Genomic DNA, 26,507 nt, shown 5'->3' with positions numbered 1-26,507 from the left:
CAGAACTTTTCACCATAAAATTTAAAAAAAAAGGTTTCGCCCGGGCTCGAACCAGGTACCTTCTGCGTGTTAAGCAAACGTGATAACCACTACGCCAAGAAGCCGCATATAACTACCTTACGCTGTGTGGTGTGTCACACATTGTGGCTTCTTAATTAAACAAATTAATTAACAAAAAAGCACGAATGTGCGATACTCGGGGTACAGCAAATGAAGCTGTAATGACGTCATAAGACGGGATGTGACGTCACATACACATCAATAACCTACCAAATACGGCTATATGGTACCATCTTCGAGACATCATATGGCTGCATCCGGTTTGAAATTTAAAAATCCGGCTCTATAGATTTGAGGACATGTCCCTGTAGTATATTCATGTCAAAACTAATAAGGGAGGAGTAGTACTTTAAAAATCGCACTTTTTACTCAATAGTGTCCAGATGGAGGAAGAGGAGGAGAAAATGAGTAAGTCCTAGACTCGGGTACCCCGAGTAAAAATAAGTGAAGTTATTATCTGTTGCCAATAAATATTAGGTTTAAACCCCGGAGCTACACTTTAATATTTATTCTGATCTTGCTATAGAGGGCGGTAGTAGTTGCTTAATTGTCATGGAAACACCTCCGCACTTGGTACGATTCTGTGGTCATCATCAAACTGTGAAATTAATTGGAAGAATCGATAAATAAATTAAGGCATAGCCTATAGCAGGGATCGTTTATGAGTCTTCGTTGAATCTTCTTTTTATACCTGTTTAATGTAAATTAATTCTGGGATATATGTTACGTTGCTTTTTTCTGTGGTATGTATAAAGCCTAGAGTATGAATTCTTAAAATTATTATCTTATTCTTACTTAATTAATTAAGGCTGTTCTTAGAAGTCACGTTACGTTACGTTACGAGGTAACTGTAGTATATCTAGCTAGGCCTACCTGTCAGATATATAATCACGGCGGCGCTCGTGGTCATACCGTCCATTTTCTCGGCAGAGAAATTAGCCTAGGCCCAGGGCTAGTACACGTAATTTTTAAAGTACATGAGCTTACAAAATATATACAATGCTTATACAATAATTATACTTACAATATAATGGGGAAATGAATATAATGGGGAAATGGATACTCTTAATTAATACTCTTATTAAATTAATATAAATCTGACAAAATTAATTATAATTAATTTAACGCCGTTGCTAAAGATACGGTACCGTATCCATGCTTTTAAAAACTAAAGATACGGTAATTATAGAGGGCGCTTCCGTTTGCTAAAAGTACGGTAAAATTGTATTCCTAAAACTCGTACCTAAATATAAAACTCGTTCCTAAATATAAAACTCCTTCCTAAATATTAAACTCCTTCCTAAATATTAAAAACCTAACCCTCTAAATAATCTCTCTTAAATTAAAAACTAAAAAAATAAAATAAAAAAAAGACGTCAAGAAGAGCATCGAACCCCCAACCCCTTAAGCCAAAGCCTCATCACATGCCCACTAGGCTACACAGCTAGCTTGCAGAAAACCAATGCAATAACCTATTTGATTAACATCCACATTACATAGCGCCCTCTATAATTACCGTACTTTTAGTTTTAAAAAGTATGGATACGGTACCGTATCTTTAGACATAACGTTAATTTAAACATAGGATATTTTAATATCTATATATATATATGATTTAAACTGGTTTTAACCTAGATTATTTGGCATTATTTATTTTTGTGTGTGAACGTAACGCACCGTAATTTAAGCACATAACAAAATTCCAGTTTAAAAAATAAAATATGTCAATAAAAATGAGGACATATGTTTATATTTCTTTGCACATGACGAAAGCTCTGTAAATGTTTCTGGCTGTTTGACTTTATCATTTTGATTTAGCTTTAAGTTTTTGTTTATTTTATTTTTGAGATCCAACCACTGATACATACAGCATTTTCAGTAATTTGCCTTTGGATTTATAATTAAGGAACATTTATAGTTTATTATACACTATGTCCTGATCGCTCCTAGTATATATTATTATATTATAATATTATATTACTAGAATTTGGAGAATGCAGAAGGGATAATGTAATATTAATAAACAACTGATGTTGTTATCACATACATTTTTAGGTAGAATGCAACTTGACAAATGGAAAGTCCTTCTAATTAAGGGTTAAATATAATAAAAGTTGTCATTTTTTTTTATTACCAAGAGGATGCAGTTTTTTATTACAAAAGAACTTATATTACGGAATCCTCTATAAATGTAAATAGAATATATTATACTTCAATATAAAAAGATAGATAAGTCTATTTTGTGCCTAGCTTACCCGGATTAACCGACATAGGTGAGAACATATCAAAAAGGAAAAATATTCTTAGTATTCCCCTCCAAGCCAGTGGTATCCTATTTTGATAGATAAATTAGCTCATTGTCCAAGGAAATGTGTGAGAACAGTATACTGCTATTATGGAGAAAATACAAGTTCTGACATCTAGGTAAACAATAATACTGCCCTCTATAGTTGGCCCTTTTAGTGAAACTTTAATAATATATCAATAATGTTTTGTACTGTATTATACTAAATCAATATGATTAACATTTCATTGAGTTTTTATGATGTTACTGAATGATAGATTAATACAAAAGTCTTTAATCCAATATATAAAAAAAATCAATATTTTAATATAGATAGAGGTTTATTGAGGTTGTTTTTTATTTATAGAAATTCCTTTTCATATAATATAACAAGTAATACAATTAGGCATAACCTAGTCAATGGCCATTTTAATAATGTGTAATAAATTAGTTTTATATACTGCATATATACAAATAATATATGTCGGAACAGAGAAAAATTTGAAAGACTGACTGTTCTATTATAAACATGCCAAATAACACAATTTTATTCAATTCAGGCGCTACACATGCAGTACATAAACGAACATTTAAATTTTAATTAATTTATGTACAATTTGAGAATATAAGCTTACTGAATCCTTGACATTTAAATATGCCTTTCTTTATATCAATATATTTTAATTTGCTGGTGATGACGTAAATGTACTGAAGCAAAATTAATAACATACTCTGATACTCAAGACAATAAATATGAATTGAATTATGAATAATTAATTTGTCCTGAATAGTATATGATATCAAAAATAATACATACATTTAAATATTGAATTGAAGGAACAGACTGTTTGGTGAGAGTATACATATACCTTCATCAGATTCCATTTTGATTTTTGTTCACAGGATTATTTAATATCAGAAACATGAAGCATAGCTTGTCAACTGCTTTGAATCAATCAATTCAGGAAGGCAGTACACTAAACCTGACTGTGAATAAGGTGGGACCAGAGGGCTTGGTAAAGAAGGAAAAAGTCGTCATTACCGCAAGAAGACCTAGAAAACGACGGACGTCTGGCAGCACTGTCAATCTTCTTAACCACAATGAGGTAAAACATCTCATTTGATTGTAATACAAAGAATTGGGTCACACCCAACACCCATCTATAGATTTGGAAAGTTGGCATAAATGGCCCTGAAAAATAATTTACTTTCTCAAAAACACGTCCATTGTTCAATTATTTATTTAAAAAAACAGTACTGTACAGAATGCATTTTTTTAAATCAGTTTATTTGGTAAGTTCCATTCAGCAGGAGATCCAGGATAGGGAGCGCTTAAATTAATATAATAATGACCTGCTTTGAATAAAACGAAGTAAGGAAGCCACGCTCCAAGTGCAGCTCTTGGATTCCTCTGACATTCCAACACACACAAAAAAAAATATTATTTTTAATTACATTTTTTCTGATTTAAAAAATCAAATCAAGTTGGTTTAATTTTGTATATACAGTATTTTATAATATTAGAATTAGGTCTACTGTGTATATGGTGTGGAAAGCAAGCTAATGCTAAGGATTTAGTTTATGCTAAGAACACGTACAATGCCTATCTTTTCAAGTATTATACAATAACTGTACACACATTCATTTAGCATCCATCTACAGTAGGTAGGGTGATTAGTAACAAAAAATATCCTCTATTGTGTTTTTTTTCTTTTTTTTTTACTGATGCAGAACTAAATAGGTTTGAAATGCAAATTCTGTTTTAGTTGTTTCTTTTTTAATAGTATTCATCAAATAGTTCCTACTTACTGCAATTCAAAGTTAGTTAAATATTCTCTGGAGAAAAAAAATAGGGTTGGATGAATGCCCAACAAACATTCCTGGTGGTCCTCAGTGGGCCTGTTTCTGCTGAGCAGAAATAATCGATTATTAACCGTTTATTTTTTTAATCGATTATTTTTGGGCAGCAGAAACGGCGCAAAATAAAATAACCGATTAAAAATAACCGATTAAAAACACTCAATCCATTGCGTGTTTTAATCGATTATTTCTTGTTTTAACCGATTATTGCGGAGCAGTTTTGAGCTGCAACACAAATAGCGATTATTGACCTCACTTTGACCTCTAGAGTATGACAAACTTATTCACGTCACAAAGCATGCTGTTTATTTGCGCGATATCGACGACGATCAGCAAAACCACGATCGCGATGTAGACCGAATAAAAATCAAATGTTAAACATTTGATTTTTATTATTTTGTGGGGGAGAATTATACCGAGAGACTCCGGGATTCTGTGTTACAAGTACACCCGTTACATACCACCAGTTCAGGCTAACGATGTTTTACATGTCATTTGTTAGTAGGCCTGTTGTCTGTTGACTTGTTTCGGTAGAAATATAATAGCCTCTAGGCATGGAGTAAAGAATAATGCCTCTAGGCCTAGCAGGCCGAAGGTAGAACCAACGAACGGCGAAACGAACCTTTTTCGCCGACGTGTCCTTATTAATATAACATCATCGGTAGTAGGCCTAGATGTTTATTTTAGAAATAATAAAGCTTTACGTAAGAGTAATTTTTAATCCTACATGTGAGAGTTTTAGGCAGCGATAGGATGTAAACAAACCAACTCTCATCGGCCTTTCATAACTTGAACTGCGCTGTGGGGGAATGATGACGTGATTTTAAAAACCGATTACCTGAATAACCGATTAAAGTCGTAGCAATTTTCAATTGCAACGCGATTATTTTTGTGGTTTGCGGTGACTGGAAAAAATCGATTATTTTGATTTTTTCAGCAGAAACAGACCCAGTGAAGTTTTCAGATCCTTGTATCCAATCTGAGTTAATATAAGTGACACTCATACCAGAAGTGATTCACCGACAGGAAATTATTCTGAGAGAGAAGTTAGAAATTATTTCAAATAAACTTCATTCAGTTTCATGATGGCTTTTAACACCATTGTCGATGACGAGTTTGAGATTGATTTTGATGATTTTGATGAGCTGGAAGATGAGGTTGGTTGTCAGGTTATTTTAATCAGTTTCTTTTGTAAATCTTTTTTAAACTTATACCTCATGTAGCTATATACGTTTGTAGTTATTTATTTATTTATAAGCATTATAATAGACCTACATCTAACCAGGATGTTCTATTCTGTTCTATCTATATATAAATTTACGTAAGGGCAAAATTCGGTAAATCGCGCCTTACTTCTATAATTTTTACTCGATGGTATATAAAGTTGGTTCGTACATTCGTGTTGTATATAGTAAATTATAATGTAAAGTAAGGGCTCTAAACACAGCGTGTACAACTAAACATTTATTCAGAAGAGAGAGAACAATTATGGCACGCCAAAGGCGTCGTTACAACATGCATATATAACACATCCTCCCTACCATTTTAAGAATAGTAAAGACTAGATTCTAGAGTTCTGTACTGTTCTGTAATCATTCGTAATTATAATGTTTCAATCAAAGTTTTCTGTATAATATCTTTCAATGCAATAATGAATAATAAAGTTCAACTAAAATCAACTTCTTGTTTCATGTCTATTTACAAGTCTAGTCTCTTTGGTGGGCGAATATTATTTCTTTTTGGATATCGACGTATGGGTGCAGTTTCTTGTGTAAGAGATGCGCTGCCAGTTGTAACAGGTGTGTCGGCGTTAACATTTCGAGTAAGGTTATCTGATTGTGGAGCGTCTGTTGGATTTAGTATTTCTGGAACATGGTCATCCTGGGTGAATATTTCTGTAGGAGTGACATTCACCATAGTTGGGTGTAGTTGATCAGCATGACGCCTCCATACTGTTCCAAGTCCTGTGTCAACTGTGTAAGATAGTGGACCAGTTTTTCCTTGTATTTGAGCTGGTATCCATTTCTGGTTTGTGTTACGATAATCACGGACCATTACTGATTGTCCGGGTTGAAACTCTCGGATACTGGTTCCACAATGTTTTGCAAACTTCATACGATCTTGACCTTTCAAGACAGTAGCTGTTAGATCCGGTTTCAAAAGATCCAAACGCGTTCGTAGATTGCGTCCGTAGAGTAATTTTGCAGGTGTTTCCTTGGTAAGTGTATGAGGAGTTGTTCTGTACTTAAACAGAAATGTACTCAGATGTTGCTGTAATGAACAACAACTGTTTCCTCTTGCTTGCTTAATGGCCAATTTAAACGTTTGCACAAATCTCTCTGCTAGGCCATTTGTTCTGGGGTGATATGGGGATGATGTGGTATGTCGAATACCATTTGCTTTCATGAAATCTGTAAATTCCTCCGACTTAAATTGAGGACCGTTGTCCGATACAATTTGTCTGGGAATACCATATTGGCTAAACATAATTCGCAATTTCTCAATAGTCAGTTGTGCTGTAGTAGATCTCATTGGATAAACTTCTGGCCATTTGCTATGGGCGTCAACAACAATTAAAAACATAGAGTTCATGAATGGCCCTGCAAAATCTATATGTAAGCGATCCCATGGGGCAGATGGCCACTCCCAAGGGTGTACTGGTGCGGATTTTGGCATTTTGCTTGTTTGCTGGCAACCGATACAAGATTTACAAACTTGTTCAATTTCGCAATCAATGTTAGGCCACCAGATGTAAGAGCGAGCTAAGTTTTTCATCTTAACAATCCCAATGTGTCCATCATGTATTTCATTAAGAATAGCAGCACGAAGTCTATCTGGAATTAGTACTCGATTTCCCCACATTAAACACCCTTGATGGCAAGTAAGTTCTGTAAGACGGCGCTTGTAGGGTGTGTACGCTTCTTTGTCAGGAAGTTTGTTAGTCCCTTTTAAAACAGTATCTAATACGTGTGACAGAATCTGATCTTTCTGTGTTTCTTTCCGTATTTCTGTACTTGATATCGGCAACCTTTCAATCTGGGAGGTGTAGAATGTAGATGCCTCATCGACGTAATCAATCACATCTGTAGGTATAGGCAATCTACTCAATCCATCAGCATTCCCATGAGCATGCGTGTTGCGATATTCGATATCATATGTATGTCCAGATAGGTAAAGGGCATATCTTTGTAGTCTTGCAGCAGTCATTGCTGGAATTGACTTTTGTGGATGCAAGATGCTTACTAGCGGCTTATGATCTGTAACCAAAGTAAAATGTCGGCCATGCAGGTAAGTATGAAACTTTTGTATTCCCCAATAAAGTCCTAATGCTTCCTTATCTATTTGGGCATAGCCCTTTTCAGCTTTTGTTAAGGAGCGAGAAGCAAATGCAATTGGTCTTTCCTTTCCGTCTGGCATAATATGTGAAAGAACGCTACCAAGGCCGTATGGCGATGCATCACAGGCTAGTTTAACTGTTAGTTCAGGATTATAGTGGCATAGAACTTGGTCTGAAGTTATAAGTTCTTTGACCGCTTTAAAAGCTTCATCACATGAATTTGTCCATTTCCAAGTTTTTTCATTTTGTAAGAGTTCATTCAGGGGTGCGACTATGGACGATAAGTTTGGCAAAAACCTACGATAGTAATTTATTAAACCCAAGAATGATCGCATTTGCTGTTTGTTGTCAGGTTTTGGCGCATTGATAACTGCATGTATCTTGTCAGGGGATTTCTGTAACCCTTTTTCAGTTATCACATGACCACAGTATGTGATGTCCTCTTTGAAAAACTCACATTTCTCACGATTTACTCTTAAGTTGTATTTCTCTAATCTCTCTAAAACTGTGTCCAAGTTTTTTTAAGTGTTCCTCAGTTGTTTTTCCGCTGATGATCATATCATCCAATATGCAAGATGTAAAGGGTACATTTTGCAGTACCTGGTCCATCGCTCTTTGCCAGATTGCAGGAGCTGAGGCTACACCAAATGGAAGTCGGTTATATCTAAATAACCCTTTATGCGTATTAATAGTTAACAGTTCCTTTGAAGTGTCTTCCACTTCCATCTGTAAATATGCTTGTTTAAGGTCAATTTTTGTAAATTTCTGACCTCCTGCTAGAGATGCAAAGATATCTTCTATTTTAGGTAATGGGTACTGTTCTACTTTCATCACAGGATTAATTGTAACTTTAAAGTCACCACAGATTCTAACTTGCCCTGACTTCTTCTGTACAGGTACAATGGGAGCTGCCCATTCGCTGTATTTCACAGGGCTAATAATCTCTTGATTTTGTAGTCCAAGCTCTTTTTCGACCTTGTCCCTCATTGAATATGGGACATTTCTTGGCTTGTGGAACTGTGGTTTGCTGTTTTCAGTTATGTAGATACTAGCTTTAATATTCTCCAGTTTCCCCAATTCATCTTTAAAAACAGCTTTATGTTTTTCTAAAATTTCATCCAGACCTTTAGTTGTTGCTTTTGCCTCATCAATGGCTTTTATTTCATGCCAATCTAATTTAAACTTCTTCAGCCAATCACGTCCGAATAAGGCTGGTCCGTTCAATGGAACGACCAATAACTCTGCAATTTCTTCATGATTGTTAAGACACACTTTAGTATTTAGCATGCCTATTGGTACAATAGTCTCACCAGAATATGTTTTCAACCTAATTGTAGTTTTCTGTAATGGTAACGACTGGAATGCTTTCTTGTAGGTCAACTCTGGAATCAGTGATACTGATGATCCAGTGTCCAATTCCATAGGGATTTTCTTTCCATTTATAGATGCAACCACTATAATTGGCTCCACTTTTGACTTATGATTTGCATATAGCATAGGTTCATAGTTGACTTCCTCTCCCTGTACATACTGTACATTCTTTTTAAGGTTACCAGTGTTAGGCTTTGACACATTATTGTCTTTCTTTTTCTTCATGCATACTTTTTCTAGATGTCCTTCCTTGGAACAGTAATTGCAAACAGTATGTATGTGCCTGCAGCGATCAGCTTTATGGCCTGTATTACCACATCTGTAACAGTGTGCAGATGCTTTACTTTGTTTATGACCTTGGTGTCTTTTAGATTGGTAATTTTTTGTAGTAAACTTATTTACATTGCTCTCACCTGTAGTATTTGGTGTCCTTGTTTTCTGAAATTCTGTAGCATCACGACTTGCTGTTTCCATAGCTACAGCGGTTTTAATTGCATCATCTAATTTAAGGTCATGAACCGCCAGTAAACGTTTCTGAATGTTCTCTTGACGCAACCCGCAGACGAAAATGTCTCGCAGTGTCGAGGTCAAAGTGTTTCCGAAATTGCAATGAATGGCTAACCTTCGTAGTTCAGCAATGTATGAAGCAATGCTTTCCCCGCTATGCTGTTCTCTTTTGTAGAACCGAAATCGTTCAGCGATTTCCGATGGCTTTGGGCAAAGATGTGTCGTGAGCTTTGTAATTAAATCTGCGTAAGACAGTGTCGCTGGTTTCTCCGGTGAACACAAATTCTTTAGTAGCGTGTACGTTTTCGGTCCGATGAGTGCAAGCAATGCCGGTACCTTCCGATCATCATCGACCTTGTTGGCTACAAAATATTGATCTAACCGTTCGGTATACGAATCCCAAGCTTCTAAAGATGAATCAAATTCTTCCACCTTTCCTATTATAACTGCCATGCTCATCCTCGTCGCCAAAATTTATGTTGTATATAGTAAATTATAATGTAAAGTAAGGGCTCTAAACACAGCGTGTACAACTAAACATTTATTCAGAAGAGAGAGAACAATTATGGCACGCCAAAGGCGTCGTTACAACATGCATATATAACAATTCGGTACTGATTTTAACCACCTGATGTAACCCTGTTTACTAATTAAATTAAGTTAGATAATAAGTTATTGACGGTTAAAACGAATTTAGGTTCCAAGATTTGCCCCAAATAGGGGTGTTTTCCGACCGTGGTATACACTGTATAATGGATGTCCATCTTCGCATTTTCCTATCTCCTCCTACGATAATTGTTTTTAATAGCTGAAAACCGGTTGAACAGCTAGAGTACACCATCATAATGTTGAAGACAGGCCGATTTTCTTTAAAAAATACTATTTTGATAGATTTAATATACGATTATACAAATCTATTGATTTGCGATGAATGGAACATCCCAATCTCTCAGTCTGCCAGAGCTTGGTTTAACACAAGTACTGTAGGTAAATTTATGAGCCCTTGGTTTAACACATACGGTAGGTAAATATATGGGCCCTTTGAGAATAAACTTGCGAGATTGTGGATAGGCTCTACTGTTAGATATATAAACACATTATTATATACAAATAAACTTTATACTGACAGTTCTTTCTCAACGTTTGTATTAATTAATAATTACCAAATATAAACGTCGTAGTGGTGTATCGTGACATGGTACTTTAATATTTCAATCGATTATGACAGTGACAGTTTTAACTAAACTAAATAAAGAATGTTCTCTAATATAATTAGGAATCTCTTGCCATACACGGGGAAAATTAGTGTACAATGAATATTTAAAAGAAATAAATAAATAAATAAAATAAAAAAAGTATTAAATCGCAAAAGTTTTACTGTATTTAGAGGTATATTATTTATAGGCCTATAAAACATGAAAAAAATATTTCGTTACTGAGTGGATAAAGAATATATTTAAAAATTGTTCCTCTTTGTACCTATCCGCTTTCCCATCCCTCAACCCTAATGTTACTATACAAAACACAAATTGGGTTTCTTTAAATGAGTCCAAATCAAAAACTTGGACTCATTTTGTGATAAGTTTCTCCTTCGGAAGTAATTCCCAGGGTGCTAATTTTAGTTGACTACATAAATCATCGTGTCTATTTATTCGTTTCTGTAAACGACAATGTATAGGCCTATAGTCCCGCCTATAGTCCTGCGGTACGTACATTTGAAATCGCCAGTTTTGTTACGCTGAAATTACTGTGTATTCGAGAACCATCTGTGGGCACGACCTAGATGGTACGCGAGCGAAGCAAGCGTACCATCTAGTTTCACTAAATTTTTACAGCAGGCTAACAAAAATGTTTATCAAATTTATGTTGTAATCTAGGGTTTGATGAAGTATTCAAACCTAGTAATACTATTTATTAAGTTTATTCTTAATTTTGGACCATTTTAAGGTAAGTTTTCCAACGCATACAAAACAATCTGAAGAAAGCAACAATGATTACATGTGTATGCCTATAATAATCAGAGCCAAAGCCAGCTTCGCCTCTTTTGCCATTTCAATTTTCACCACCCACCCTAGTTCCCCAGCACAGGTCGTCATATTTTATATTAATAATTAACTATATTTAAAGCATCTTTGCCTGGTCTGTTTTTATCCTCTCACTATGGCCTGGCTATAATACAGTATAAAGATTATATTTATATATAAATTGTTTAAAAGAAAAGGGACAGAAACTTATATCCATTCATTGGAAATTTTCTTTATACATATATGTATTTATTACTAAATCTCTGATCTAATTACAATCATGATTTATTACTGTACTGTACAGTAATTATTAGTATCTATAGACGTACAGCAGTACTTATACAATTGATATTGGGAATATGGCTATGCTTTAGCGGGAACCCTAGTTGAAGAAAACTTTAAATTGGTACTGTAGGTTTTAAAATAATATCAATATAAATGCCTTAAATATTAAAGACTTTTTCTCCAAGGAGGAAGTGAAAGTGCTTTATCAAAGAATCTAACTAGTTTCATTTCTGTCTTAAGAAAGTAAATAAAGCTTGTACAGATCCATTGTTCTTATTTCCTGTTTCTGTATTAATATTTGTCTTTATTTATCCTTGTTGTTGCGCAGTTTCAGCCCGGATGGGGGGGGGGGGGGAGTGGGTCGGGTCACTCTTAAATATTTCAATACGGGGAGGCGCCGCATTTACGTGTATATTTTCGAGGGCCTGGTAGCACAAGTGTGGCAAAATATGGAGAGTTGGTAGCACAAGTGTGGGAATTAAATGACAGGGTGAAATTAGTAGTTTAACACGTTCACTGCCACGGCGTATTTATACGTCAAAAATTGCGTGTCGCTACTTGCCAAGACGTAATACTACGTCAAAATCGTAGCACTTTTGTATTGTATGTAGAATCGCTGGCAGTGGTGATTGGAACAGGAATTATCGCATGGCAGTTTATGAATGATGTACGTAAACGATAATCTAAAAATAAATGTCATATGTTTGTTTGTGTTTATTCCCTCATGCATTGAATATGGTTGATACGATGGCGCCCTCACACTCAATATAATCATCTCAAACATGTCATAAATTGCACTAATAGTAAATAAAAATAATAAAGGATGAAATGATTCAGTGTGGTTTACTGTTTTTATCTCTCGATGATAGGTTTGACCGATTTTAGCGCGGAAAATCCCCGACGTATATTTACGTTCCTGGCAAAGTCAATAAAATTGTTGGACCATTGCCAGTGACGTATTTATACGTCTCAACGGTTTTTCCCGCCATCGTATTTTGAATGACATCATGATAGTCTGTGACCAGATGTTACACTTTCAAACTGTAATTTAATATGTAAACGGGACTTGGCACTGGGACAGAAATTACGGAAAATGCCTTGGCAGTCAATGTGTTAAGTCCCTGGCACGCCCACCTGTGTCAAAATGTCACGATTTATCGCCAAATTTTGCAGGGATTTTAGCATACTGGATGCTATAAGCCCATCGCTGGGCCCCAGGGGGGTCACTCTTAAATATTTCAATATGGGGAGGTGCCGCATTTACGGGTATATTTTCGAGGGCCTGGTAGCACAAGTGTGGGAAATCATGGAGAGTTGGTAGCACAAGTGTGGGAAATGACAGGGTGAAATTAGTAGTTTAATTAGTCCCTGGCCCGCCCACCCGTGTCAAAATGTCACGATTTATCGCCAAATTTTGCAGGTATTTTAGCATAATGGATGCTATAAGCCCGGCTATCGGCCGGCTATATAAGCCCATCGCTAAATACCCCTTTGAATAGGCCTAGGGCCTGTTCGTAGGGGTTGAAAATACCAGCTTTCCCAATTTCCGTTCACGTTGCCCAATTAACTTTTGCCTCAGGCTACAAAAAATGCGAGGCAAAATGTTCACCAAATTTGCAGGTTATTTCAGCGATAATCCAATTATACTCGGCCTTCGGGGATAATAAATCTCCGATAGAGGCGTTGTGTCAAATTTTGACCTTTCAATTTGTAAACAAAATTTTCTAGAACACAAACAGTCCACCAGTGGTCCGATCGGAATACAAACGTTCGCTGCCTAGGCCTGTCATTTCTCCTACGAAGCTCTTCTGTACACGCTACGAGAGCGATCGTCAGCTGGTGCTGTCCCTGTTGGTGTAGACCGCTTAGTAGGCCTAGCTGGTCGGTGGTGTTTCGTGTAACGTTGGGCTCAAATTCTTCGTCAAGGAGTAAAATAATGGTCGTCAGAAGAAGGCATATTTCGGCAGGATTATCGGCATTAAGAGGCATAAGGTTTGTCGCAAAGATAAGCAGTGTAAAAATTGTTATTGTAATGTAAAGAAAGATCGCGAGTAAAAAAAATACAACACGAAACTAGCGCGCGAAAATGGGGTCGTAGGTTACAGTATAAGGACAATTGACCTTGAAACGTAATTTCCAGTTCGTGATTCGTCGATTAAGCATTTAAGCGGTTAAATATTTCAAGTACGAATGACGCTCAATTTATAACCCAAGGCTATGGGTGAAATTAAGCGCTTATTTTAACCACCGTACGAACACGACCCTAGAGTTTTCGCATCAGCAGAAGAACACGAAACATAGCCTAGGACAAAATCATTCAACTGTGACCACTCTTGATCATCGTCGTCATGCACCGCGCGGACGAGCGATAAACTTGTCAAAACACGTTCGTGATTTTGCCATGTCTCTTTGGCCATGCGCAGATCATGCCGGGAACCAGTACAAATATTGCGCCCTCTCTGGCGTGGCCTTGTTTCTGCCGTCTTTTTAGAGAACACTGGATTTTGGTAAATGGTAGTTCAAGTCCATAGTATTTTTCAGTAAAATGGTTTATATACAAGTGACCCCCCGGGAGTTTCAGCTACAGTGTTCTTAAAAACTGTATATATATATATGAGGGTGTATCAATTTGATCTCTGGTGCGCGTGCGTACAACTGAGGACTAGTGCTGTTCCGCCGTACCACGCCGAGAATGTTAAAGAGTCGATATCCAATCGAGTTTGAACAATACCATGAAAGCCCAGTTGTCTAATGGTTAGGACATCTGCCTATCAAGCAGGCGGTCCGAGTTCGAGTCTCGGTTGGGGCGACTTTTTCTCATTCTCACAGATTTCCTCATCTTTATCGTTTCAAATTAATTAATTAAAAATTTCAGTACAGTATATCACCGGGCGGTTTAGAAATAATGTTCATTGCCTGATGTGTTTATATATATATATATATAAATCCAAAGGCAAATTACTGAACAAAATGACAATGCTGTGGGTATCAGTGGCTGGATCTCAATGGAGATACAAAAATAAAAAGCGAAAAGCTAAATCAAAACGATAAAGTAAACAGCCAGAAAAGTTAGCAGAGCTTTCGGGCAACACTATAGCCCTTCATCAGTGCAAGTGAAGGAATATATATAAATCCAAAGGCAAATTACTAAAAAAAAATAAAAATCTGTGGGTATCAGTGACTGGATCTCAATGGAGATACAAAAAAAAGCAAAAAAGCTAAATCAAAACGATAAGTAAAACAGCCAGAAAAGTTAGCAGAGCTTTCGGGCAACACTAGCCCTTCATCAGTGAATATATAAAATAAATAAAGAAGTTCATTTACTGCAGTTTTTAAAGTTTAAAAAATTTGTTAAAATATACCATCCTTCTTCCATGACTTAATTTAGGATTTTTAATCCGGGATATTTATTGAATACTCAACAAAAGAGAGCTACAGTATACACTACATCATGGAATATCCCTGTATTAACTTTGAAGGTCAACTGTTGTTAAACACATATGGAAAATTGGTTATTGACCAAAAAAATCCCAAAAATGTATAGACTCACACACCTTTTTTCATGCACAGCTAGTTTTCCAACTTTAATCTAAATAGCATATAGGGGAACAAGCAGGAACCATAATTTTAAAATCTGATTCTACGGTCAAAAACATAGTGGAATGTTTCTAATGCTGTAATTGTACATAGCTGTTGTAGCATGGAATAGTACACAGTAATTTGATGCCAATATTTGTTTTCACTGAACGCATGAATCAGCTTCAGTAATGAGGAAATCTGTTAGAAATGCTGGTAGCACTAGTAGCTACACTCAAGTAGATGACAACAGTATGGATACTGATGTGCAAATTGTTGTTCCAGTTATAGAAGAAACTGTAGGTCAACAACGATCATCTGTGCATAGGGTCAAGCGAGAGAGATCAGGAGGGGGTACATTTAAAAAAGAGATATCAATATTAGAAGTTGAGGATGATGTAAGTAATATGTGATGTGACCTTTGATAAGTGCTGCTTTGTTGGATAAGCATTAAGCTACAAATTACATGTGGGTAGGCCTTTTTCGCTAGTATACAGTAGTTATTATCATAAAACAATAAATGAAAAGGCATATTACAGGCATACGGTAGGCCTCGATCTCTTCTTGCTGTATAGGTAAATGAATGCATTTTTTGTTGTGAATGTTATTTATTAAGCCAATACAAATTTTATATGTATAATTTATCTATCTATTTATCAAGTCAATGTCATATTATTATAATAAGTGGCCATGGCCCATAGTGTTGATACTGTAGATAGAACAACCATTTCTGTTATTTAGTAACGTCTGCAGTAATACCCTGATTGTAGTTAAACAAACAAAATAAGTGATATAAATAGGCAGTTGTTTCTAGTAGGCAAGGTTTTATTCTTTGAATATTACTATTGTTATACTTTATGGTCAATTCAGGAAGCAAGGAGCATGGCATAAAAATAGATCCAAATACATAAAAAACTAAAAACAATTGTAAATATAATACAGTTTTTTTATCTTTATTAAGAATATTCACGGTGGGTGATTCAAAGGTAGGACTCCTTTAGATAAAATCCCCCCTAAAATTGTTCGATAAATTGTGACACAGGATAGGCCAGAGATTTAAACTACTAATTTCACCCCATCATTTCCCACACTTGTACCACCAATTAGTCCTCAGAAATATACCCAATGAATGTGTCACCATCACCATATTTTGCCACACTACAGTATACTACCAAGCCCATAAAATATACCCCGTAAAAACAGCACCTTCCCATATTTTCTCACACTACTACTACCAGGCCCACAAAATACATGCATTAAATGTGGTATCTCCCCATATTCAAAAATATAAAAGTGAACCCCCGCAAGAATTTTGAAACAGTATAACATAGGAAACTGCAGTATATTTCTTTCTGCTCATGTAATTTTGGTTAAATTAGTGGAATTGTGGAAAAGCCAATCATTTGGATAAAGGTGTAGGATACTAATTTCTGACTTTCTCTCATGAGATTGATGTCTTTCTGAATTCATGCTGCTGGATACAAATTTATGAGTGGAATTTATTTGTGATTGACTAATCCCCTGTCTGTAGCATTATGCTGATTAGCATTGCTTATTGAAGAATTGAGTAAACAAAAGAGATTTTGGTTTCTTCACATAATACTAATGGTTTATTGTCACTGTAGACAATATTAAAATGTTAGTTGAAAATAAGCTATTGATCATTCTCACAAGGCATTATTGTTCAAAACTGACAGTCTGATGATACAGTACCTTCAATCGTGGGAGTGTTATTATTGGTTTCAATAACCAATTGAAACTGCACAATTAATAAAGATGTGTTGTCCCCTAAAAACATTTGAATAGTCTATTTTGCAGTTTTTTTAAATAAAAATCATTTCTGTAGAAAAAAAATATTTTCACAAATAATAATATTATTGAATGTTAACCCTTTTTATTATTAATCAAATACATATTTCTAATAGACATACCGTACCGTAATTGTATACTAACGCTATTATAGAGTATAATCTAAATATATTCATTTTTAGTAATAATGGAAGATATATTGATTGCAATCAGACTTAACTACATTTTTCCTTTTCCTTATTTTAAATTTGAAGTTTATAGTATCTTGATTAGACTTTTTCTTTTTTATTTAGAAAAATCCTCAATGGATTCCAAATAACATTAATCAACGAGAATGCATTAACTACTCCCAACGACCGCCTGCAAAAAATGACGAGTAAGTAATTTTTAACCTTGATTCGTAAGTCTTGGGACTTCATGTTAAAATCTTAATGCTCTCACTGTCTGTTTCTGCTGAGAGCAAAAAGACGATTCATATTAACTGTGTGAATAAATTATAACCAATTTATTGGCAGTAGACAAACAGACAGATTTGTATATAACTGGTTAAATTGCCATTTCTCAAGTTAATCAGTTATCACTATGTATGCAACTACCTTTGTGAAATAGCAGTTATTTCATTGACTCCCATACATCTTGACTATTTAGCCACCAAAGTGCATTGTATGCTAGGTAATTTTGAGGTTTTATAGACTACTAATACCCCCTAATTATGGAAAATTGTAAAAAAAATTCTGAAAAATAAGTTATATTTTTTTTCGAATAAAAGTTTATTCAGCATTATGCAACAAAAACAGACTCTAAGCCAAATGCAATGTATTTATTAGTAGTATGATTTGAAATGTCATTTAGCAGGGAGGTATAACCTTTCTGATGTCATTAACTGACCTCATCATAAAAGTTAACAGAAAAAGGTTCTTCTGAAATACTACATTATTATTGTTTTTTTTAAATTATTGTATGATCACATTGGCCTACCTTTACTCTTTTCAGTTTAAATAATCCAACGTGCCATTGTGGAAATAAACGGTCATCTCATGATACACGGTATATTAACGAACAGATACATAAAACAGAATGGAAAACAGAATCACATACACAAATCACACAAACGAAGGCATACGGTGAAATAGAATTTGTAGGGGCTATTGGTAGCTCTGGAACGTTAAAACAGAAAAAGGTATGATTCTATGTTTTTAATTATTTAAAGATTTCCTAACTTTACTACACAGTCAGGAGTGGCTACCAAACAGTTCAACAGACAAATTTAATCTCAGTTTATATAATTTTAAGAATATCAATTTTACTTCTCTTTTGTAGTATGTACGATTAGATCACTTGACCAATCCAAACAAGGTACTTGAACTCCTTAGAGACCATTGGAAGTTAGGGGTACCTAAGCTTCTAATCTCAGTGACAGGAGGTGCTTTAAACTTTCATATGAACTTTAGGCTGCGAGAAGTATTTCGGAAAGGTCTGATCAAAGCAGCTCTTAGCACAGGTACTGTATTTCTCATTTCATTCAATTTTGTTATTCATATTAATAATGTTTAATATTCATATTAATAATGTTCATATTAAAAATGTTAGAGCTTTTGAGGGTACATTTTGTGATAGGTTGCATATCAACTAACAATCCATGAGATGTTATACGAGATATGTTATCAAGTTGGCTACATTTTTGTGATAGGTTGCATATCAACTAACAATCCATGAGATGTTATACGAGATATGTTATCAAGTTGGCTACATTTTTTCTATCATTCATAACATCCTTTTTTACAACATTATTTGTGTCCTGTGTCTATATAATCTTGAGGAAATAAGGATTACATTTTATTGATATCTAAATGCATTGAATATAATGACTGTGTTGTTGAAACTGGATGTCAATTTCCTTTCCTAGGAAGTTCTTAAGTTGGCCATTACACTACTAAGTGCATTATTATGTTACCCTTTGGGTTACCATCTAATGTCATTGACATGAATACAGGATAAAACTTGGTCTATAGCCATGTTGTTAAACTGAACAAGAAAGATTATCATTGTATATTGATTGTGGTATTTCAATTGATGGCAAGTTTTGTTGTAAATAAATTAACATTGACCTTTAAACCCTTTAATAGAAGATTTAAAAGCAGGAAGATGTGAAATACTAATGTATATAATGTAATTTCATTCTTCCTTGGTTAAAAGTTAAAATAATGGCCTACTGTCACATTTCAAGACGTTTTAGTCAGTATTATGCAAATATAGTAGGTTTAACTGATATTTATTCACAAACTACAGTATGCTCAACCTAAGCTTGTTTCTTATTTTGGACCATTGATAGCTTTAGAAAACCTATTTTTTTAGAATCTATTTATCATGGTTAACATTTAATTTTAATTATCTTATGGTTTTCAGGAGCATGGATTATCACAGGAGGCACCCATGCCGGTGTTATGAAGTATGTAGGCGATGCTGTGCGAGATTACGCTCTAGCAAGTGGCGCTATGACGAGGAACAGCGTGGTCGCAATTGGAATTCCATCTTGGGGTGTAATCAATCAAAAAGAGAAGCTTATCAAAGACATAAATGATGTATGTTTATTATAATATTTTTTTGTAGATATGACAATGGGATACATATTGACTACTGTATATAGAAATTTAAAAAAAATTAAGATCCTTCAATAAAACAATTATTAGTTCCTGCAGGTCTTTAATTTTGCATTATATTAGTCTTACAACCTCATGGAAGAACACACACTATACACATATTATTAAATAATTGATTGGAAACAAAATATTTAATTATTATTTATCAAATGTTGTTCTAGCCATACGCTCCAGCAAGTTATCGAATGGATCTTCCGGGAGGAGTCAAGCTTGACCCCAACCACACCCATTTCTTGCTTGTCGACAATGGTACATCTGGTAAATTTGGTGTCGAAATTAAACTTAGGGCAAAGATTGAGAAAGCAATTTCAGAACAAAGTATTGGTATTGGTAAAGATGGTAAGTTCAATGTATATGGGAATTTACAGGGTTAAAAAATTACTATTGAATTAAAATGTATAATTTTAAAATGAAAGTGATTCCATTATATGTTGAAGTTTATCTATATTATACTGACTAAGAATCTGTTTGTATATTAGTCCATCATACAGTAGAAGATTTCACCATGATTTGTCACTAACTTATACTGTACAAACACTCAATTATACAAACTTTGCTCTACTGTATGATAAAGGAACCATTATTACTTGAAATGGAAATTTGTCTTTATTATTAGGAATTGTAAATTGTGTAGTTAGGCCTATAACGTGTGTAATCATGCAGAAAATGTTGTACCTTAGTGATGACTAGCAAACAAACGCATCAGTGTAAGCATACATCATCAATAATGCTCTTTTTAATCAAATCAAGAATGTTATAAAGAGAGGACTTTAGGGTTTTCCTGAGTGTTTTCCAATGTCTGATAACCCAGGATGGTGTAAATAAAATCAAGCACAATAATGTGGTGATACCTACAATATTTTTAAATGGTGTGTGACGCAAATAGTTAGATTTAATTTATAACATTCACTTGTTCATTAGGGTTAGGGGTTTCAAGCCTGATACAAATTTTTTATCAAATATAAAAGTACTGTTGTGTTATTATTTTGATTATTATTATTATTGCAGAGAATGTATCTGTTCCTACGGTTTGTGTGGTGGTGGAGGGTGGTCCAAACACTATCTTCACTGTGCATCAGGCTGTTATGAATGGCACACCAGCTGTTATTGTAGCAGGGTCTGGAAGAGCTGCTAATATTCTTGCATTTGCTGCTCAAAGAGCAACAGAAGTTGAGGTTACAAACAGCACCGGCTCTAAAGAGTATGTATACAGTCAACTCTCCCAATACCGGACACCTTTGGGCCGGCCAAATAAGTCTGGTTTTCCGGAAAGTCTGGTATTCGGAATGTGTTTTTAATGGTAAATATAAATTTGGGACCTTGGTCCTCAAAAAAAGTCTGGTATTGGGAGAGTTTCTGGTTTTCAGAGAGTCCGATATTGGGAGAGTTGACTGTACATGTTTATAATTATGTAAGATTATCAAATGTTTATGAATTTTAAACAAAAATATGACTGGAAATAACTTTAATAAATATGAATTGATCTGCTAGAATTTAAAAAGCCATCCCTTCTAATTTGGTCTCTTCTACAGTATGTAGTATTGCAATTGTTTTCATTGAATTTAACAATTCGTACAATGTTTCGTCATTTTGTTTTTAGAAAAAAGATGGTTATTGGTCACAAGTTACGGGAAAAGTTAGCAGAAATTATCTCAAAAGAGTTCGGAGACAAAGAATTAGATACACATCTCACCCGTATACAAGAGTGCGTTGAGAAAAATGACCTATTTAATGTATACGACATGGATGCATCAACTGGGGTCAAGGACATTGATGAAGCCATTTTACATGCTTTACTACGAGGTAAGACTAAAAATATGTGACTTTCATAACTGTATAAGTTACTATCTGAAAGTTCTTAAGTTTGGGTTTGTGTGGACTTGAGCTGCAGTAAATTAGAATCAATCTAAATGACTATATAGATATTGATAAATGATTAAGCTTAAATATTGATAAAGATGATTACTTTATAATTTATATACAAATAATTTATTGAAATCTCTGTTGTCTAGCTAACAAGGGAAGCGTCCAAGACCAACTGAAATTGACCCTTGTGTGGAACCGTATTGACATCGCTAAAAGTGAACTGTTTACTGATGATAGAAATTGGAAGGTACTGTATAGTTGTGGAAATAATTTCTCCATGTTTATATTTATATCTTTAATTGATTAATATAGTATAGACGGTTTAACGCTTTCAATTGGTGTAATTTATTAACCACTTGTTTATGTGTATAAAGCTAGAGGTAATTTTTGATTAAAAAGTTGTAACCAGTGTTTTAAATGCATAATCCCGAAAAGGTTTTTAAAAAATATTTTGACCTATGTATATTGCGTCATTGAGTGAGGAAGCATGTGCCAATGCCCCAGCATGCCCGTAATGAATTAACATGACATGGGTCCTCGAGTGCAGTTTAAAAGCTCACTGTATGGCCTAGGAAGCAAATTATCTTTTTATCTATCACTGAATTTTGTTTATGATTTTATTTTACAGAAAGGAGAACTTCATTCTGCTCTACGTTATGCTCTTGTACACAATCAAGTTGACTTTGTCAAGTTGTTCCTAGAAAATGGTGTTAGTTTAAAAGATTATTTAACAGTGCGAGAATTGACTCTGTTGTACAATGAGGTAGGTATTTACTATCCTCAATGGGTAGTGTCTGCTATAGGATTACCTTTTTGTATTTTGGATTAACCCTGAACTTTCTTGCATTAATTTTATATAATTTTGTGTTGTATTTTTTACAATATCAAAAATTATGTGTTACTTATTCTCAATTTGTATTTTTGTGATTATAATAATATTCACTTCCTTACATACTAAAGGATTAAAAGAATTGTAACAAACTAAATTAAGAATTTATAATTTTGTCTTTCCAGTTGAAAGAAAAAACACTTGTTTATGAGCACCTGGACAAACAAAGAGGTGCCAAGGTTTGTATCATTTTAAATATTTCTTTCTTTTTCTCTAAGTATTTCTTGTAGATATTGGTCTTTTGCATGTGAAGAGAATTGTTGATATATTATTATAGTATATACATATACCCATTTATAATATACAGTAATGTCATGTACTGTTTTCAGCTTTGTACCTTAAAGTTATATTTTTTCTCTCATATATTTCTTTTCTTCTTTTTTTATTGTGTTGACACTTCAATGTTTCATTTTTAGTCCACTAGGAAATTCACACTAGGCGATGTTGGGAAGGTTATAGAGGAGATGACAATGGATTCGTATGAGCCACTTTACCTACAAGACCAGGCACGTTACGTATTGACAGAGGCTGATATTGTCAATGAACCAATAGTGGAAGGCGTAGATGACGGAGACACGGGAGCATTTGATTCGATGGCTCAAAATTCTTTATCAATGGGTATTGCACAGGCTACAACTGGTCTTATCCCTGGAGGTAAGTTTAAGAGCTCTAGATACTGTAGGTTATTTTTAATAAGAAATTGTTGGTAAAAGCCTTTTTGTAAATATTTTGTGATTTAAGCTTTGGTTCAGTTTCAGTTCAAAAAACATTTATTTGTTCAACAATGGCATTATACAGTATAATATATAGGTGTGTACATAAATGAAAACATGGTAATAAGCCATCATTTGGGGTCTTCTCTAGAAGAAATCAAGTTTCCATATATTACACCCAGCATGGTTTTTGGTTTTGTTTTGATTTTTATTATGTAACTTGAATAGTTTTAATTTACTATTTAGTACTTTTATTATATTCCTATAATTTACTTCAAAACATAATAAATATTTTGGCATTTATATACATATTTGTATCTGAAACACACTTAATATTTGTAATATTTTTTCCTACATTTAGCTGTGGGTAACTTTGGTAAGACTAGTTTTACATTAAGTATGAGCATGTTTATTCACTAAATTCAAATACAGTTTTTTTGTATATAACTCAATGATATCTGAATATATTACTTATATGGTGTATACTGAAATAACAAAATCCAAGTCATAAGTTATGCATGTGCACAATTAACTAACATCTAGGCCCTCTGAATATCGCATATCAAAAGCTGCGTATTAAGTTGTTCACACACAGGTTTTGGTACACAAGCCCGTAGCCAGGATTTTTACAGGGGGGTTCTTTTTTTCCCAAAAAGGCCCCTCTTATGGGAATTACCTCCGGTGTAACCAGCTTGTATGATTTAATATCAAACGATCAAAACACCAATGATATTGTTCACCAGCCACAAGAGCACCCCCTCTCCTAAGAGTTTCCTGCCCCAGGACCTTGGCCTCATCATGGTTGGGGCTGAGGTAAGAAACATTGGAAAAGATAGAGCGCTACAGGGGCGGTCGCAGACTTGCAGGACTATTTTAAGAGAATTGCCCAAAGACTCCAGTGCTGTAGACAATGAGTATTTGAGCAAGAAAATTGTTAAATGACACCCCTACATGGTACTCTCGCACGTAAAATTCATAATAAATTGCACCTCTAGTTCGACGGAAATGTCACTCACTCTATAGTGCGCTAGCAAACAGAAGATCGTAGCATAATGTTATTCGACCGGTAATAAAACATACGCAACTAACAATAGGCCTATAGGATAACATTTTTGTTTTCGTTCAATGCGAACGTCACGGGGAAGTTCCCGATGAAGGTACTTCTGGTACGGTATTACATTCTAATAACTCTACTCAATTATTGTAAATTTATTAGCAATTAATAATTTTAAAAAGTTATACAAAAAATATGAAGCTGCTGCTATAAATATATTGCGCAAAACGTTAAATTGTGTTATTTTCAATTAAATGCTAAATAAAGTCAGATGTTAAAACCACAATTTCAAAAATTATTTTTTTATTTATGCACTATAAACTTTTAAAAAGTGTTGTTTAAACCACACTCCAAAACAAAACAAAGAAAATTATGATATGACATTTGCAGAAGGAAGCAAACTTTGCTCTGCTACCGGTATTAAACACGGTTCAAATTTCAGAACTTCCATAAATTATTACGGAAATTCGGCCTAATATTTACGGACGTATGGAAGTGAAGATAAATAGGGTACTACACGCATCGGAAAAAAACTATACGCACAATTATGATTTGCCCTAAAAATTGGCCTTAGATTATGGAAAACCCCCGGCAAAACGCAATAATTATGGACAAATCGATTATCAGCCTTGGTAATATGCCTAATATTTAAAAGGAATGAATATAAGCTATATTTTTGTTTTGTCGCAAAGTTCATATGTGAATGCTTGATCTATTAGAGGTAATCTGATAATTTTTATTGTTTTTATTATAACACAAGTTCATTTTGGATTTTCAGTAAATTACCAATGGTAACACACTGTAACTAATCCCTCACTATTCAATCAAAAATTATTATACTACCATTGTTGAAAAATGGATTGCGTGATATCAAAATGGATTGATTTAAAACGTAACAAAGATACGACCTTGTCTGGTATTTATGCAGTGAGGAAGCGGAGGATTGTTTTTGTAGCGTTCCTTTTAAAATAATCTTTTTTTGTGAAATATTTTGGTTGAAATAAATTCGTTGGCGCCAGACTTACTTCTTTTACCAATTTTAACAATAAGCTAACAACAAAACATTGAACAATGATAAAATGCCGTAAAACTCTGTAACTACTTTATGACTAAGTCTATCAAGTTCCGAGTTTGCTCAGCTACCGACGCGGTATAATAATTCTCTGTTAATTCTGAAATTCGCCCTAATATTACGGACATATACGGAAATGAAGATAAACTGGGTACTACACGGAAAAATAAAACTATACGCAAAACTATGATTTGGCCTTAAATTATAGAAAAACGCAATAATTATGAACAAATTGACGACCTATATGACGGGTTTTTCCCGAACACAGTGTGTGTTGGCCTCCTTTCGTACCTCTCTTCAAGAGAGAGATACATCTCCCGGCTGTCTGACGCGCGCACAACAAGAAACTAATCAATCAGAAATTTGTTCTGCGTATGCCCAGAAACTTATCTACTTTTATCTGTGCGCGGTATAGTAGGCCTATTGGTGACTGCTGTGCCAATTTACAAATATTCTCTTTCAGACTGGACTTCTATAACGTATAAATATGGATATTGTATACGAAGAAATACTCAATTTTAATTTAGTGGCAGAAACAACATTTAGTATGAAATTAAGGGTGTTGCCCGGGCCACTAAGGCAACACCCCTGGGTCCGCCCCTGCGCTAGATGCTTGGAAATTAGTGTTATTGAAAATATCAGGATGTTTGGTAGAAAATATGCCGGATACTGTACACCGCACCGCGGCACCATACCAAACTGTTGCTGTCCGACATGACTGTGCCCTACACACACCTGGCATGTTTCAGTCCATCACGTCTCCTTGTGTTTTCGAAGAAATAATGACCCCCAACCCCCTACCCGGGGGTGGGGGCTGCAGCATACAGTCCAACAGTATAAAACAAGAAATAAGGCCATGGCCTAACTTGGCTGGGAGTCATTGGACAACTAGGTCTACTTGACCTGGCTGGGCTAGCTAAAGTAGGTGGGGATAGCCTAGCTAGGCCTAAAAAATCGGACAGAAAATGTGGAGTTATTTACATGTATTTGACTAATCACAGTACAAATATTTACATCACAGACACTGATCACCAACTGGGCCCTCTGGGAGACCAGTCATTGACTGAAGAGGTTACCCAGTATAAATATATATTTCAATTCAATTTCAATCAATATAACAAATTATAGCAAAATAGTCAA

At 34.7% G+C, this 26,507-nt stretch overlaps 1 protein-coding gene across 4 annotated transcripts in view; it reads left to right on the top strand.

Annotated features, from left to right (window-relative positions):
- Nucleotides 1–664: 664 nt before the first annotated feature.
- LOC140040426 (transient receptor potential cation channel subfamily M member-like 2) overlaps nucleotides 665–26,507 on the top strand; it is a 36,641-nt gene continuing 10,798 nt past the window's right edge. Inside the window, exons 1-14 of one of the 4 annotated variants that reach the window (XM_072086347.1) lie at nucleotides 665–803; nucleotides 3,248–3,450; nucleotides 17,407–17,489; nucleotides 18,107–18,293; nucleotides 18,434–18,614; nucleotides 19,520–19,695; nucleotides 19,935–20,112; nucleotides 20,782–20,974; nucleotides 21,374–21,576; nucleotides 21,786–21,886; nucleotides 22,268–22,402; nucleotides 22,654–22,707; nucleotides 22,945–23,182; nucleotides 23,603–23,617. In XM_072086347.1, coding sequence (XP_071942448.1) covers nucleotides 3,268–3,450; nucleotides 17,407–17,489; nucleotides 18,107–18,293; nucleotides 18,434–18,614; nucleotides 19,520–19,695; nucleotides 19,935–20,112; nucleotides 20,782–20,974; nucleotides 21,374–21,576; nucleotides 21,786–21,886; nucleotides 22,268–22,402; nucleotides 22,654–22,707; nucleotides 22,945–23,182; nucleotides 23,603–23,617 — 1,927 coding nt within the window. In that variant the 5' untranslated portion in view covers nucleotides 665–803; nucleotides 3,248–3,267. Of the gene's footprint in view, nucleotides 804–3,247; nucleotides 3,451–4,522; nucleotides 5,362–15,122; nucleotides 15,703–17,406; nucleotides 17,490–18,106; nucleotides 18,294–18,433; nucleotides 18,615–19,519; nucleotides 19,696–19,934; nucleotides 20,113–20,781; nucleotides 20,975–21,373; nucleotides 21,577–21,785; nucleotides 21,887–22,267; nucleotides 22,403–22,653; nucleotides 22,708–22,944; nucleotides 23,183–23,602; nucleotides 23,618–26,507 lie in introns of those variants that run through there. The other 3 variants (XM_072086348.1, XM_072086343.1, XM_072086346.1) reach the window with 3 other exon arrangements.

The sequence above is a fragment of the Antedon mediterranea genome, chromosome 2, assembly GCF_964355755.1.
Source record: "Antedon mediterranea chromosome 2, ecAntMedi1.1, whole genome shotgun sequence".
Lineage (NCBI taxonomy): Eukaryota > Metazoa > Echinodermata > Crinoidea > Comatulida > Antedonidae > Antedon > Antedon mediterranea.
The sequence above is the reverse complement of the archived record's forward strand: the minus strand, read 5'-3'. Positions and strand labels throughout refer to the sequence as shown.